This window comes from Corylus avellana, chromosome ca4 (genome assembly GCF_901000735.1).
Source record: "Corylus avellana chromosome ca4, CavTom2PMs-1.0".
NCBI lineage: Eukaryota > Viridiplantae > Streptophyta > Magnoliopsida > Fagales > Betulaceae > Corylus > Corylus avellana.
In genome coordinates, this window is record NC_081544.1 from 7,257,777 (window position 1) to 7,272,113 (window position 14,337).

A 14,337-nucleotide genomic window follows, 5' to 3' on the forward strand; every position below is an offset into this window, starting at 1 on the left:
CTGTTCAAATTACTAGCACTTTCGTAACTTTAGGCTTTTTAGACGTTCAAGTTATTGCCACATTTAAAATAAGTTGGTTGCTTAAAGGTTTTGACACTTTATAGAAGTGACATGCTTATCTGCCATGCATTCAATTTCCAACCCCCACATCTTTTGTTTTAAAATATTAGTTCGTTGGCATTCTTGTGGTAGGTGCCTTTGTCGGTAAATAATTACATCAGCTTCCACATTTATATTGGATGAATCATTTAGCCTATATGTCAATGATAAGATTGATTTGAAACTTTAAAATATATTATCCTCATTGCCCTATTGTGGGCAATATCAAATATATCTAACTCGAATTACTAGCAATTCGGACAGTAAATATGAAAAAAACAAGTGAGCGAGCTGCTCAAGACTTGTTTGAACAAGTGGGTTCGTAAGAACACACTCATATATACTGTTTAAATTGCTAACAATACGAACAACGAAATTGCTGAAAATCTCTCTATCCGTCTGGCCCGCTCATTTCATGAGTGTCGAATATTAGTTGTTGGTGGGTGGCAATTCAAAATCAATCTCTAGAAAAAAAACGTGCTTGGTTCCCTTGCACCATTATTGTGCACGGGTAGGACAATTGCCTCTGTGCTGCCCATGCCATCCTAGTTTTTTTTATTTTTTTGAATGATAATGCATTGCCTAGGTGTGTTGTATTGTGCTTTTCCAAAGGTGAGAAGTCCTTATACTGTGTCCCCCATTGCTGGCGCACGAAGAGGATGCTTGACTGTTGACACTACATGCATACGTTAGGTTTACTTTCTAATTTCCAGCCCCATAAATGATTGCTTTCATTGGATGAACTTGTCTTGCTGATGTGTTCCTGTGGGTAACGATTTTTTGTTGCCTAGTAAGACATAATTGGTCTCTTTTTTCAAAGGACAGACAGTGCTCCATCATGCATAGTGGAGTGCAATATTATTTAGGCAAAATGAAAATGACCTACTTTTAATACTTTCTTCTCATGTTCTTGAGCATCCAAATGAAGAAAAAAAAAAAATTGCTTGCTTAGGAAGAAAAAGGGCTTGTTTGCTAACGATTTTTACAGGGTGTTTTTTTGCTTTTCGGATGTGATGTGACATAAAAGTGGAAGTAGTTTTAAGTGTTTTGTGTGTTGTGTTTGTTAATACTTTTGTTTTTTTTTTTTTTACAAAAAGCATTAGCAAACGAGCTTTAATATGGTTTTTGATCAGATACTAGGCCGTGCGTTGGGAGGAAAGACAGGCCGGAGCATGTCAGGCTGGGACATTGGAGTGAGAACCATCCATTTATCATCATCCTCAAAGCACTTTTCATCTCTGAAAATTCCAGCCACTCTCTCTCTGATTGAATGCCATAGAGATGAGGTATTTTTTTTTTATTGTAAAATGAAATTGGTAACACTGAATCACAACCTCAGAAATTGATGGTATTTTACTTGATATCCTAATTAACATATTAGGTCCGGGAGCTTCCTCCTAAGGCTGAGGTGATTGCATGGTCCGACAAGACTGGAATTGAGATGTTTAGGTATGGGGACCATATCATGGGCATCCAAGGTCACCCTGAGTACACCAAAGACATTCTACTGCACCTTATTGACCGCCTTCTCCAGCGCGATATGATCATGGTATGTCTTCCGCCCGATCAACTCTCATCACTAGCATGAGCAATTGGGATTGAGATCTCAAGCAATTTGCTATCTAAATTACTAGCAATTGTTGGATATCTCGAGTAATTGGCCGGTCAAGCTTACTTGTTAAAAGCTTGAATATTTTGACTCTTTTTTTATTTTTTTTTATTTATAAATTTATTCATGCAGGAGTCTTATGCTAAGGAGGTGAAAGGGAAGGTGGGGGCATGTGAGCCAGATAGAGAGGCATGGAAGAAATTGTGCATTAGCTTTCTCAAGGGTGGATTGTGATGATAAATTTCAATATCTAGAATAAAAGAAAAAACTGTAAATATGAAGTATCGGAAGTAGAAGGAAGAGAGATAGAGAAGTGTGATGGGCAGTGAGAGAGCAATCGAGCTGCCATTACAAGGCACGTTTAGCTGTTTTGACGTTGGCATTTCAAGATGTGATGAATCGTAATTCCAACCATGTCAAATAAATTACAAAGGTTTTTTTGTCAATTCAAGTTGTTTTATTTCGTGGTAACGAATGGTACTGTGATTTTATAGACAAAAAAATGCAATTTTAAACTAAATCACAACAAATGTATTGTTTGGGAGTGTGGTTTTTTCAAAATTATGATTTGAAAACATGAAAAAATGTGTTTTAAAAATACGCAATTTTAGTGGTCAACTTATTGATTTTATTAAATTCTTAATTGCGTTTTTTAAAATTGCAGTTTTTAAATCGCAAGTTTTGAAATCGAAGATCGAACCCTCGGTGCAAGTGCAAAGGCATCAATTTTGAAAATGACATGTCCACCTCGCATGATTGTGTAACTCGTGTTAACCTATTAATATTCAAATAATTAAAATAATTCATAAATGCCAAGGGATTTTGGAAATTGAAGATTTTAAAATTTTATTTGTTTTATCCATCAACATCAAAGGTATTTAACCCTTGCTAAGTGAGAAACCATCTCCGTGTTTAGCCTTAAATGAGGTACCTTGTATAATACAAAAACCCGCATGACGGTCAAAGGTATTTAACATTTACTTATTATTATAATATTATGTATTTTTTTATTTTTTTAAAAGGTGTTTTAATGTAACATAAAAGTAACAACTATATGTGTTTTTATGTATTTGCCTCGAGAACAAATGATAAAAAATTTTAAAAAAAAAAATTAAAAAAATAAAAAGAAAAAGAAAAAAGGGTAGTGTCCTTTTAATTTTGATGAGGCCTCACTTATATTCACCAAAATTAGTGGAACCCTATAAAAATTTAAGAAGAGAATTGCTACACAAACTCTCACTTTCACACAGTTAGATATGGCTTTTAAATCAAAACTCAACAATCATACATCACAAATTTAATGATAATTTTAAAAGTCACGTTAAGAAAATATAAAGTGAACAGAGTAATACTATATATCACAACACTATTTTACTATGCTAACGTGACATTGTTAATTCATCATTAAATCAAATTTTGTTAAAGGAAAAAAAAAATTAATTAATTAGCAATGCCACATTAGCATAATAGAATAGTATTTTAGTATATAACATTACTCAAAAAATTATTAAGAGAATTAATTAGAATGTCAAATTCAAGAAAAAGCAATAAACCATTTGACTTGATGCCTATATACATATATATATATATATATATATATATATATATATGTGCGCACTTTGTCAAGGCAGATTAAAAAGTAATAAGTTTGACTTATGTTTTTTTAATTTTTAAAACGAGGAAGATATGCTCTAAAGGAAGGAAGAACTTTTTACCATACACAATCTAATGGTCCAGCCGTCCTGTGGGAAAAATCTACTTCGGCTTTTGCGTTTTCCTTGCGTTTTCATTTCCTTATCTTTTTTCTATCTCAAGCATTCAATGCTTTATCACTGTACCATGGACTATTATAAGAGAAAGAGAAAATTATTTATTTGGTTCCCGGACGGTATCAAACGTATCTTAAAGATTTTTTAATAAAATTGTTTGTATGGACAAAAATTTGGTAGAAACTATTAGATGCATATGTGAATTCACGTCATTCCTCATTCCTCACCGGATGAGGAATGATCAACTACCTTTCACTTTGATTAGGGTTGGCATTTCATGAGAGGGAGAGGGGGAAGCATCCCCTCAAAAGGGGCAACGGATTGCCCTCGCCTCTAAGGAAGGACAATCTCTAGTTAGAAGGGGGGGCAACCTACCTTTAGATTGGGATAATAAATTACCCTTCACCCTCCCTTTAGAAGGGCAAGTGATTGCCCCTTTATAGATGAAAGACAATCAACTGCCTCTCACAATCTCACTTGGTAATAGAGACAGTTGCTTAACAGTTGCCCACTGCATTTGTTAAGAGATCACTATTTTTTAATTCTTATTAAAATTCTGTGTGTGGTGGTGGGGGCGGGTGTAAAACTCTCACAATCTCACTTCTTATTAAAAAATAGTGATCTCTCACATTTAACAGTTGCTCACCGCATTTATTAAGAGATCACTATTTTTTAATTCTTATTAAAATTTTGTGTGTGGTGGTGGGGGCGGGTGTAAAACTGTAACTTTACAACAAGCTTAGTCAACAGCTATGTCATGTGTGGAACGATAACTTGATATTCCAAAGGTCAATTTGATACAAAAACAAACCCTCGTGACTAAAAAAATAATTTTCCCTAAAGAGAAAACCAAGACATAAAAAGGCAACAATACTAATTGCAAATATTTTGTTCATAAATTTCACCTATACCATTGCTTGGAAAATCAAGTAAACATAACAGCATGAGGATATATCTTGTCAAAAGATCAAAAATATATTTGTTAGGATAAATGTAAAACTAATTCTTGTGATTGCTTGTAATAAGCTCCTTAGGGTTTAAAAAGTGACTTAAACCCCTTTATGATAAGTATAAAATGACAAATAACTCCTCACTTTAAACTAATAATAATACAATACCTATCTCTTATAATAATAATAATAATAAAAAATGTATGATCTACAGAGATGGTCTGACTACTCTAAGCTTTTGGTGGTGGTTCAGCCAGCCAAAACTCCTTGATATGCTGTAAATTACTTGCACGATATCCCAAATGGAAAGATAAAACAACTCCCAACCTCTTAATTCAAGCAAATGAATTCCAAGAACCCGTTAAACTTATCGTCACGAGTGCATAGTTTGTGGAATGCAAGGAAAGCTATAGATCTCATGTTGTTATATTATCTATCATCAAAGGTTGTTTTACTATTTTAAACATTCTAGTCATACAAGAACTGTGTTTTCCAACTTCAAATAACGACGAACTCTTACCAACTTGAAACCAAGTTTAAGAGGAACTACACCCCTGGTCCACCTCAAACTTACACCCTTATTACAATATTTCTCAATTTTTTTATTTTTTATTTTTTATTTTTTATTTTTTTTTAAATTATAATTTTAACTCCCCAAATCCTTTCACTTATTCCTTTCCATATTAGAATTTTTCATTAACCATAATAGCCTACAATACATGAAAAAAAAAAAAAATCCAACCATAAGATAGAAAAACATGCACTAAAATACGCATAAGAGATGATAGGGAATAAAGTGCTCAAAACGCCATCTTATAAGTAGCTCTCAACAAGATCATTTATTTGCATGAAAGTCTACAAGTTTTCACCATTATATCCAAAGAGACCAACAATACTATAAGAGCAGTCACAAATCAATCAGGATTGTTGAAAAAGTTCCCAGTTCCAATAACAAATAAGAGGTGAAATGCTTACAGAACCATTGTCTGTATCACCCTCAGAAATCTTTAACCAGAAATGGAGTTCCATACCATTATCATCACCAACTTAAAATTAGGATAATAGGTGCAAAGTTTCCATTGCATGGCAAAAGGGGGAAGTGTTTAGGCATTCAACATAGAACCATTGTTCCTCCTGCACTCGGCCAGCATATCCATGTAGAACTGACACTTGCTGAGGTCACTGCCATAGTTGTTCAAGCACTACAAGAAAACAAAAGCCAAAAAGCCATTAGCAATAAATTCATTTTTCCACTTCCGCCAGGTATAAGCCAAATCTCAGAAGTGTATTGAGGTACCAAAACAGAAGGGAGAACATGAAACAGATATGAAAGTAGTATAAAATCAGCTTCTAACTTCTGGAATTGTCAAGGCAGTACAACAAAAACAGAACATAGAGAACTTTATTAGGAATCTGAACTAAGTAATATAATAAAGTTCCAGAGGCTTCACAGTTATTCTAAAGATTCTATAAAGAGAATTACGTGAGAAGGATTTGCATAAATGCAAGTGTTAAAAAGATAAAACATTGAAGCAGATCCATTTGTTGGGGGTCGGGACCTGGGGGTATATCAACTTTTTGATACTCTTTTGTAAACTTTTATGTATGAATCCATAACCTTTCAGGTATCTATAAAGAGACCTCCAGATGACATTTTGTAACAAGTAATTTGAAGAGAAGAATTTCATACATCTTGGAATGCCTTGGAGTGAACACCGCATGCATCAGAACCACCAAGACTGTTTGTGGTAGGAGCTGGGGCACCAGTAGCCTCAGAGACCGCAGTTTCATGTTGAATAGTGCGAGGACCCATCACAGCATCCACAGCCCTGTGGGCAACTGCACTTCCAGTGCCAAAAGCCATGCCTGCAATAAGAGAGACAAAAATTTAGATTAGTTCCCGTGTTAAACAAGTAACATGAATCGTTCGAACATGAATTATTTTCTAGTCTTGCAGTTTTTTTTTTTTTTTGAACTTGTGTTCATATTTTTCTTATGTTGGGGGTTTCAGAGTTTCTCCAAAAGCCATATGTGCTTTCAATGAAATCGATTTATTTATATATATAAAAAATAAATAAAAACTAACAAAATGCATAATGAAATAATTCACATCCTAATAAAAATAATCTTCCTTCACATACCCTGAGCTATTGTTGAACCAATGCCTCCTAGAATGGATCCACCGCTGCCAGACTGCGCAGGAGCTGGAGGAGGAGCATGATGAACTGCATCAAGAAAAAACATTATAGCCATAAAAAATTACACAAAGAAAAAACTGAATAGAATAAAATCAACAGAGTCAAGGTGGACATACAGGCAATCAACTCAAAGTGGACAGACCAAAATAATATCACCATGTGAACAAGACATAAATAACAAAACAAACAAAAACACTTAAAAGAAAAGCCTCGTTATTACTGCATACATAGTGTAAAGCAACATTACCAGGCTGAGGGGGATTCCGCACTGGTGCAGGACGAGAAGATCGAGCAGGTCTTCCTGCAGCAGAAGCCAAACAGAATCATTAACCCATCAACAGAAATAATACATAATGGCATACAGAAAAAATCAATGAAAAGCATAATTATCCACAGATGCACATTCAAGCCTCTACATACTGCAAAAGCCACCTACGACAACAACAAAAAGCAAGTTCTACAAACCTTAAATCAAATTCGGGCATGCAAAACTAATTGAAAAGCAGACCCAGCTCACATTCATATTTCATGAGAAAGATACACACCAAAAGCTCTTCAGCTCTTATTTTTTACTTTTACTTTTTCGTTTTTTTTTTTTTTTGGTTTTGTTTCTTTTATGTTTTGAAAATATTACAGAGATTTAACACTTCTTAGAAACACTATCAGACTTTCAAAAGGGCTACCAAAAAAAAAAAAAAATTCTGTGAAACCCCATAAACAAACACTTCTCAAATATGACCCAACCGAAAACACTTTTTCATTTTTTACCTCTTCAAAAACTCTTTTCAAAGCACAAACAAAATCACACTTTCCAAAAACCTTTTCTTTTTTTTTTTTTTAATAAGTTACACTTTCCAAAAACTTTACCAAACATAACCTTAAGCTCTAACCACTGCTCCCACAATGCTATACCACTGGTCAGATATCGCAACAAAAAACCATATCCCCCACAATCACGACCAAAGTTCAACAAAATCAAGCGGAGACAACACCCTAATACCAACCCAATTGCATCAATGAAAGCGTTATACAGTCCCCAAATGTTATTTTCCTTTATTATATTATATACATAGCCACATGCATGCCTTTAGAACATCTAATCCCTAAAGGCACAGGCTTCAAGCTCGATATAAACTGGTTGCCAAGAAGACAAAAATAACAAGCAAAAAGTGAACAAAATCGACACACAAGTTTAATCTGGCAACAAATAGCGACCTTCATTTCTTAAACGATAAAATGCAAAGAGAATCAGCATAGGAAAACAAAAAAACCCAAAAGCTTCTAAATTTCAAATTTCCCAATATTCGGGGGGAAAACAACTAAAGCCCCAAGTCAAGGTTGTCCTCGAAAACAAGCCTTGCTCTAGTTGAGTTTCTTTTCATTTCACAAAACACAGCCTAATAAGCTGAAATTTCTTTTGTCCTAGGTTTTCCCAGCTACCAAACAAGATCGTAACAAAACCCTAGAAATGATAAGAGAAAACAACCAAAGAGACCATAGAGCTATGAGGCATACAGATCTGAAGAAAGATTAAGGAGGACACTCACCTCCGGAGCTTCGGCGAGGCATGGTTTGCGATGAGGCGGCGAAGAGATAGAGACAAAAATTCCAGAAGAGATGGACACGGGATGAGAGGGGTTTGTGAGCCGTGCCCCAACAAAACCCTGAGAGTCGTCGATTTATGGGAAGTGATGGGTGATCCAGTCAGGTCAGGTTCAGGTCTGGATGAGCACGTGGCGTAACAGTATTGGGTTTTGGAGGTGGTCACGTGATTGGCTTTTGAGAGGTGAAGGACGTGGCATAACGTGATTAGAGTTTGGGGTGAGACTGGAACTGTGTGATCATCCCTGGAATTATATGTTTTGTGGATATACCAGATGAAGAATATATTCTTTTTAGCAAGCAAGAAAATGAAAAAAAAAAATGAAAAAATTAAAAAAAAAGGGTCCAATCCAAGCAAAACAAAGTTGACAAACCACCGTATCGGGTATGTAAACAACAAGGCCTGGAGCTCAGAATGGATCCTTGGGCCCAATTTGGGCAAAATATTCATTCAGATTTTTCTTTTTGGGCTTTCCTCTTCATCTTTGGGCTTATGGTAAACAGAAGATCTTCTTTATTTTTTAATTCATTAAGAATTTTCTATTTTCAAATTGTTACTAAATTTTTTTTTTGAAACGTGGAATTTCCATTAATAATCAAATAGCAAAAGCAGCTTCCTCAAGAACCAGAAGGTTCTGAATACATAGAGGAGGGTCGACAACCCGAGTAATGCTATTCAGAAGCATTTCTTGCGGACCCTGTCCGCAAAAAGGCTGGTTAACCCAACCTAGGTTAACCAGACTTTTTATTAAAAAAAAAAAAAAAAAAATCACAATCACGCGTGAAGGACTAAAAGCAGGGTTAGGTTTCAAATTTTTCATTTTTTCCCCCAAATCCCCAAAACGTTTCCCTCTCCTCCTCTCCCACTGTGCTCCCTCCCTCCCCTCATCTTCGGCCGCCGCCAGTGAACGCCACCCATGCCACCAGCGATTAAGCCGACCATCCAAAACCGGTCACATCACCAGCTCGAAATCCGGCTGGCCTCTACCCGCCACAATGACCGGCGACACCCACCATCCAAAAACTGGCAAGTCACCAGCTCGAAAATCCGGCTGAATGCCACCACCGATAATTTTTCTCTCTTATTATCTGGTTTTTCTCTTGTTTTGGGGAATAGAATCCTGGTTATCTTGCTGATTTCGAAAAGTAACCGAGGCTTCCTTGTTGCAGTTTTTTGTTTCTATTTGTTCCTGGTTTAACACATTTCATAAATTTCTTATCAAAGCAGAAGCAGCGCCGACCCGAACCAGTTTCTCTCTCTTTCCCAAACCGTAGGCCACCACGAAGCAGCAGCGCCGACCATCCAAAAGCTGGCAGACCGAACACTACCCTAATCTGACATTTGAGGTAGGCTGAATGAGTATAGGTTTTGTTGGGCTGAAATCATGATGACCGATTATAGTAAGAATTTGTGGTTTTTTGTTTGATTTCAAAAATGGGTAAGAATTTTTTGGTACATTTTGTTTTTCATTGGGGATTATGGGTTTGGTTCTAATTTTGTGATTTCTTTACTATTTTGATGAAATTTGGATGAAAATTTTTTGGATGGAAGGTTGATTTTTGTTGAGTCCTAATTTCCTTGGTCAATGTGTTGAAATTTTTTGGGAATTTCTCTGTTTAAGCCGAATGGATTTGGGAGAAACTTTCTTCGGTTATTCTTTGGTTTTGGTTTTATTTGCACAAAATCAATCTGCTTCTCTTCTCAATGGAATTTGTGTTTTTGTGGAACAATAAAAATTGCTTTGTGCTGTGATATAGGCTTCTACCTCTCCTTCCTAACTTGAAAATTTCTAACGAGTTTGTTGCAATTGCTACTATATATGTTTTGATTTTTTGGTTTCGGTTTTATTTTAAGAACAGAAAATCAAAACAACTATATATGTTTTGATTTCTTTGTTCACAAATGAAGATTGAAACTATATATGTTATGAGGAAGACAATGAAAAATAAATTTCAAATTATGTAAGTGATTTATTTTAACTTACCTAGCTTCAAGTTCTTATGGTCAGCCACACTTAGTAACTTTGATCCTCTCAATCAAAAGAATGATAAACATTGTTGATATAATATTTCTATTGAGCTGAAAACTATAAGTTTTTGCCCTTGCAGGCATTGTTGATCAACTTCCAAAGATGACCATTGTTCTATTAGTTGATGAAGGCACAATTCCTGATCATTGCCAGCTTTGTGACGATATAATAGATTTTCTTATGCTCATCAAGGATGCCATCATAGCAAAAGGCTTGTCAAGGATATTGACGGCTTCATATTTTTATATAATTTTGTACCTTGTTGATTTAATTGATTGGTTTAATTGGATATTTGGGCAAAATGATTTTTTGTATTGCTAAAGGGTTTGGCATTTATTGGTAATCCTGATAGCTTTGGGAGATGATTTTTTTGTATTGTTGAATGATTTGAGAATTCCGAGTTAATAATAATGGTTTCATATTTATTGTAATGTTGACGGCTTCATATTGTTATATAATTTTGTACTTTGTTGATTTAATTGATTGGTTTAACTAGATATTGGTGGGAGATGATTTTGTATTGCTAAAGGGTTTGGCATTTCTTGGTAATCCTGATAACTCCCATTACATAACAAATTAACTCTCCCATTACAAAATAAGTATTACATAATTTCCAATACACAATACATATTAACACAAAATATTAAAACAAAAAATCAACTTCAAGAAAGGTACATAATTTGTTTTTTTGTTCTATCATCCTCAAAGAGTTACAATAAGCAAAACACTAGGAACTATGACAATTACTTGCAAAACCCTCCAGGTTTACACTTTTTTTTTTCCATGTATTTTATTTTTGACATAGCAAGAATCTTATATATTGAAGGGAAAAACATTATAAGAACCAGAATTATCCAAAAACAAATTTACAAGGTAGATTACCAAAATTAAATCACCATCCGCCTCTACAAAAAAATTTTCCATGGTGATCACCTAAAAAATCAAGACACTCCCAACACTAACCCCATCTTATATTACAAAATAAGCCGTGCTCTCCAACAATACTTGGAGCCTGTTGCACCTATGAAGCAGATAGAACTCAATACCAATAATGAAAAGAAGAAAAAAGCTATAGGCCGTCAGCCCGTCAACATTAATCTGAATACTAAACTGATAATATTTAGAAGAAAGTACGACTACATCAACAGTAATTGAAGTCATTAGAACCACTAGTAACCTTCTCACTATCAACACCCAGAATCATTACACCACAAAAATGGCTAACTAGTTTATACAACACCAAAAAAGTGCCAAAAAAAAAAAAAAAAAAAACAGCACAATAGCCAAAAAAAAAAAAGCATTGTAGCTTGCATTCCTTGCATTCCAATTACCGTTCCAATAGCTCAGGTGGCCACATATCTTACAAAATTATGATCAAGATTTCAGATAACAATATAAACCAAATCTCATAAAATAATTATTTATTTTCATTTTTAATACCTGAGTACTTGCATTCTCTTGAGTTTCAAAAACATAACAAGGAGCTTCAAATAAATACGAAACATCATCTCCATGGGAAGTCTTTAAGTAAATGTTTTACGTGGTGCAAAAAAAAAAGAAGTAAAGATGTTAAGAAATGCACAAAATGTTTTAATAATAATAATTAAGCACTTGGGGAAGGAAAGTAAGTAACCTTATTTTTTTTCGTTTCCTCTGAATGGGATTAGTGTTACATGGCTCATTGCTTTTTCTTTGTGATTTCTTCATTGTCGCTTTTTCCACCGCAGACATCTTCCTTTTATGCGGTAACTTTCCTATTTTTTTAGCTACAATAGGACTATGAACCTCATCACCATCTACCGCCAACTCAACATCATCAATGGACTCATTACATGTTAAAGATACGCCTAGAAGTGCAAGAGAAGGTGGACTAGGTTCACAACTTGAAGCACGTAATTCCTTGGTCAACATATCAATATGCGTCCGAACTTTTGTGTAGTGATCCACGTTTCTTGCAGCGATCTTTGCTAATGTATGCATACCTTTGCACAAGCTGTCATATCTTTGTACTTCGGGATTGGCACTCAAAGCATCAAAACTACATTTAATTAAAGTATATCTTCACTTCACATCCTTCCTCCAACGGCCAAGATAATATTTGGGGGGCAAAGATGTAATGTTATGTGCACACAGTAGAGCAAAGATGTGTTTGTACAAGATGCCTCTTGAGTCAAAGAAGTCACATGTGCATTTTACTTCAAATTCATCTTCATCTTCATTGAAGTAGACAACATATGTTACTACTTTCAAGTATGCATCTTCAACTACTTCATTTTGAACTTTTACCTGTTCAGTCACTTAGTAGGTGCAAATTGCACCCTCTTTAGTCAAAAGGGAGACAGTACAATAAATTCTGCCTATTATCTCACATTGAACTGCTTTGAATTTGGTAATGGTGTAAACTTTTTCAATTTTTTCTTCAAAAGGATAGAAGGTTACACATGGAAGCTTAGTATTAAAAGACTTGAAATCTGCAAGACTTTCATTCTCAACCTTCTTCCGCAAAGCAACATCATATTGGTCAACAAATTGCTTCAAAGTGGTAGACGGACGCACATAGCCATCGAAAAAGGCATTCATACTTTCACTCCGCTGTGTAGTTCTCATACCAGCCCAAAACACACCTTTCAGATATGCCGGTACCCAAAACGTCCGCTCATTATATAACCGGCGCAACCAATCATGGTCTTTAAGGTCATAACTATCTAATAGACTTTGACATCCTACCTTAAAGTCACCACATGTTTGAGACTCATAAACACATTTATGTATGACACTCTTAATGGCAAAATAATTTTTATATGATTTAAACTTGTCTGAAAATTTTTTCAAAATGTGCCATAGACAATATCTGTGTCGGGTTCCTGGGAAAACTCTTGCAATTGCATTTTTCATAGCCCGATCTTGATCTGTTATAATTGCAATCGGCTCTCAGCCGTTCATGCAATTCAACCAATTTTGAAACAACCATACAAAATTTTCTGTATCCTCACTAGATATTAATGTTGTCCCAAAAAGTATTGACTGACTATGGTGGTTCACTCCCACGAACGGAGGAAATGGCAAACCGTATTTGTTAGGCAAGTATGTTGTATCAAATGTCACGACATCCCCAAAACTTTCATATGATACCCTACTTCTTGCATCAATCCAAAACACATTTTTCAACCTAGAATCATCATCAGAATCAACTGCAAAGTAGAAACCACTATCGGTTGCTTGCATCTTATTCAAATAGTCTAGAAGTGCTTTAGCACCTCCTTGACTAAGCCGAATGTGTCTTTCCTTATTAATAAAGTTTCTGCAATCTTTTTCTATAAAAGGAAGATTCTCATACCCCCCCAGCTTCAACAATAAGAGAATTAAAACTCTGACTTAGTCCAATCCCAGATATATCATTTACTATAATCTTTCTTCTCACGTTAGAATTCAAATTCCTATTGCATTTATAATATCTTCCCTTGTTTGGACTTAAATCATGATTGTGGTCAATAATTACACTAGTCACATACCACTTTGTTTCAACCAACTTTGCATTCAACTTCGCCTTACAATCCATTTTTATTGTGGGATATGGCTTACTTGTCGTGGGTTGTGGCTTGCCTTGACGCCCACATGCAAGGGTGACATGTATCTCTTCTCCAGTGATTTTGTCTTTAGTAATTTTTTTGATTATCACCCCAAAACCTCTTTTCCGGCCAAACCGCCTATAATATGAGAAAAGTTCGTTTATGGAGCTAAACGTCATACCTTACTGAGGTTGCTCAACATTTTCGTCTTCACTTACGAGCTTCCACTCAGACTTGCCCTTGCCCTTGCCATTATTGTTGTCCTCATCCCTTATAGTTTCATTTCCATCTACAACACAAAAAAAATAAATAAATAAACAAACAAACAAACCAAGATGCGTATATAATAAAATTCAACAAAACATCATTCAACAAATGAAGCATAAAATGTACGAATGAGCGAAGACGAGCCTCACAAACCATTTTCAAGGACAATTTCAGAGGGCAGATCATCACCAACACGAATATGTGTACGTAACTTGTCATCTTCGCATTCATTTTCCGAGTCCAT

At 35.1% G+C, this 14,337-nt stretch overlaps 3 protein-coding genes across 3 annotated transcripts in view; 1 reads left to right on the plus strand and 2 right to left on the minus strand.

Annotated features, from left to right (window-relative positions):
* The window catches only part of LOC132178807 (gamma-glutamyl peptidase 5-like), a 3,298-nt gene extending 1,144 nt beyond the window's left edge, over positions 1-2,154 (plus strand). The window contains exons 2-4 of the mRNA XM_059591365.1: positions 1,233-1,385; positions 1,481-1,648; positions 1,841-2,154. Of these exons, the coding sequence (XP_059447348.1) occupies positions 1,233-1,385; positions 1,481-1,648; positions 1,841-1,942 (423 nt within the window). The 3' untranslated portion in view covers positions 1,943-2,154. The remainder of the gene's footprint in view (positions 1-1,232; positions 1,386-1,480; positions 1,649-1,840) is intronic.
* Positions 2,155-5,209: 3,055 nt separating this feature from the next.
* Positions 5,210-8,288, minus strand: LOC132177813 (uncharacterized). The gene is made up of 5 exons (XM_059590276.1): positions 8,173-8,288; positions 6,873-6,926; positions 6,569-6,652; positions 6,118-6,293; positions 5,210-5,629 (listed from the first exon to the last, which is right to left on the minus strand). The coding sequence occupies exons 1-5, from the start codon at positions 8,192-8,194 to the stop codon at positions 5,531-5,533; spliced, it is 435 nt and encodes a 144-aa protein (XP_059446259.1). The 5' UTR covers positions 8,195-8,288; the 3' UTR covers positions 5,210-5,530.
* A 2,927-nt stretch (positions 8,289-11,215) lies between these two features.
* LOC132177975 (protein FAR1-RELATED SEQUENCE 5-like) lies at positions 11,216-14,337 on the minus strand. The gene is made up of 7 exons (XM_059590443.1): positions 14,247-14,337; positions 14,045-14,115; positions 13,231-13,602; positions 12,697-12,984; positions 12,413-12,543; positions 12,043-12,295; positions 11,216-11,278 (listed from the first exon to the last, which is right to left on the minus strand). Exons 1-7 carry the CDS (start codon positions 14,335-14,337, stop codon positions 11,216-11,218), a joined length of 1,269 nt encoding a protein of 422 aa, XP_059446426.1.

Excerpts from the sequence above, each read along its gene's own strand:
- LOC132177813 (XM_059590276.1), bottom strand. The coding sequence starts at position 8,194 with ATGCCTCGCCGAAGCTCCGGAG. Across the intron at positions 6,927-8,172 it reads GCCTCGCCGAAGCTCCGGAG|GAAGACCTGCTCGATCTTCT; the intron begins GTGAGTGTCCTC and ends CTTCTGCTGCAG. Across the intron at positions 6,294-6,568 it reads TGGTTCAACAATAGCTCAGG|GCATGGCTTTTGGCACTGGA; the intron begins GTATGTGAAGGA and ends CTCTTATTGCAG.
- LOC132177975 (XM_059590443.1), bottom strand. The coding sequence starts at position 14,337 with ATGGACTCGGAAAATGAATGCGAAGATGACAAGTTACGTACACATATT. Across the intron at positions 14,116-14,246 it reads TGAAATTGTCCTTGAAAATG|ATGGAAATGAAACTATAAGG; the intron begins GTTTGTGAGGCT and ends TTTGTGTTGTAG. Across the intron at positions 13,603-14,044 it reads GCAAGTCTGAGTGGAAGCTC|CTGGGGGGGTATGAGAATCT; the intron begins GTAAGTGAAGAC and ends TTATTGTTGAAG.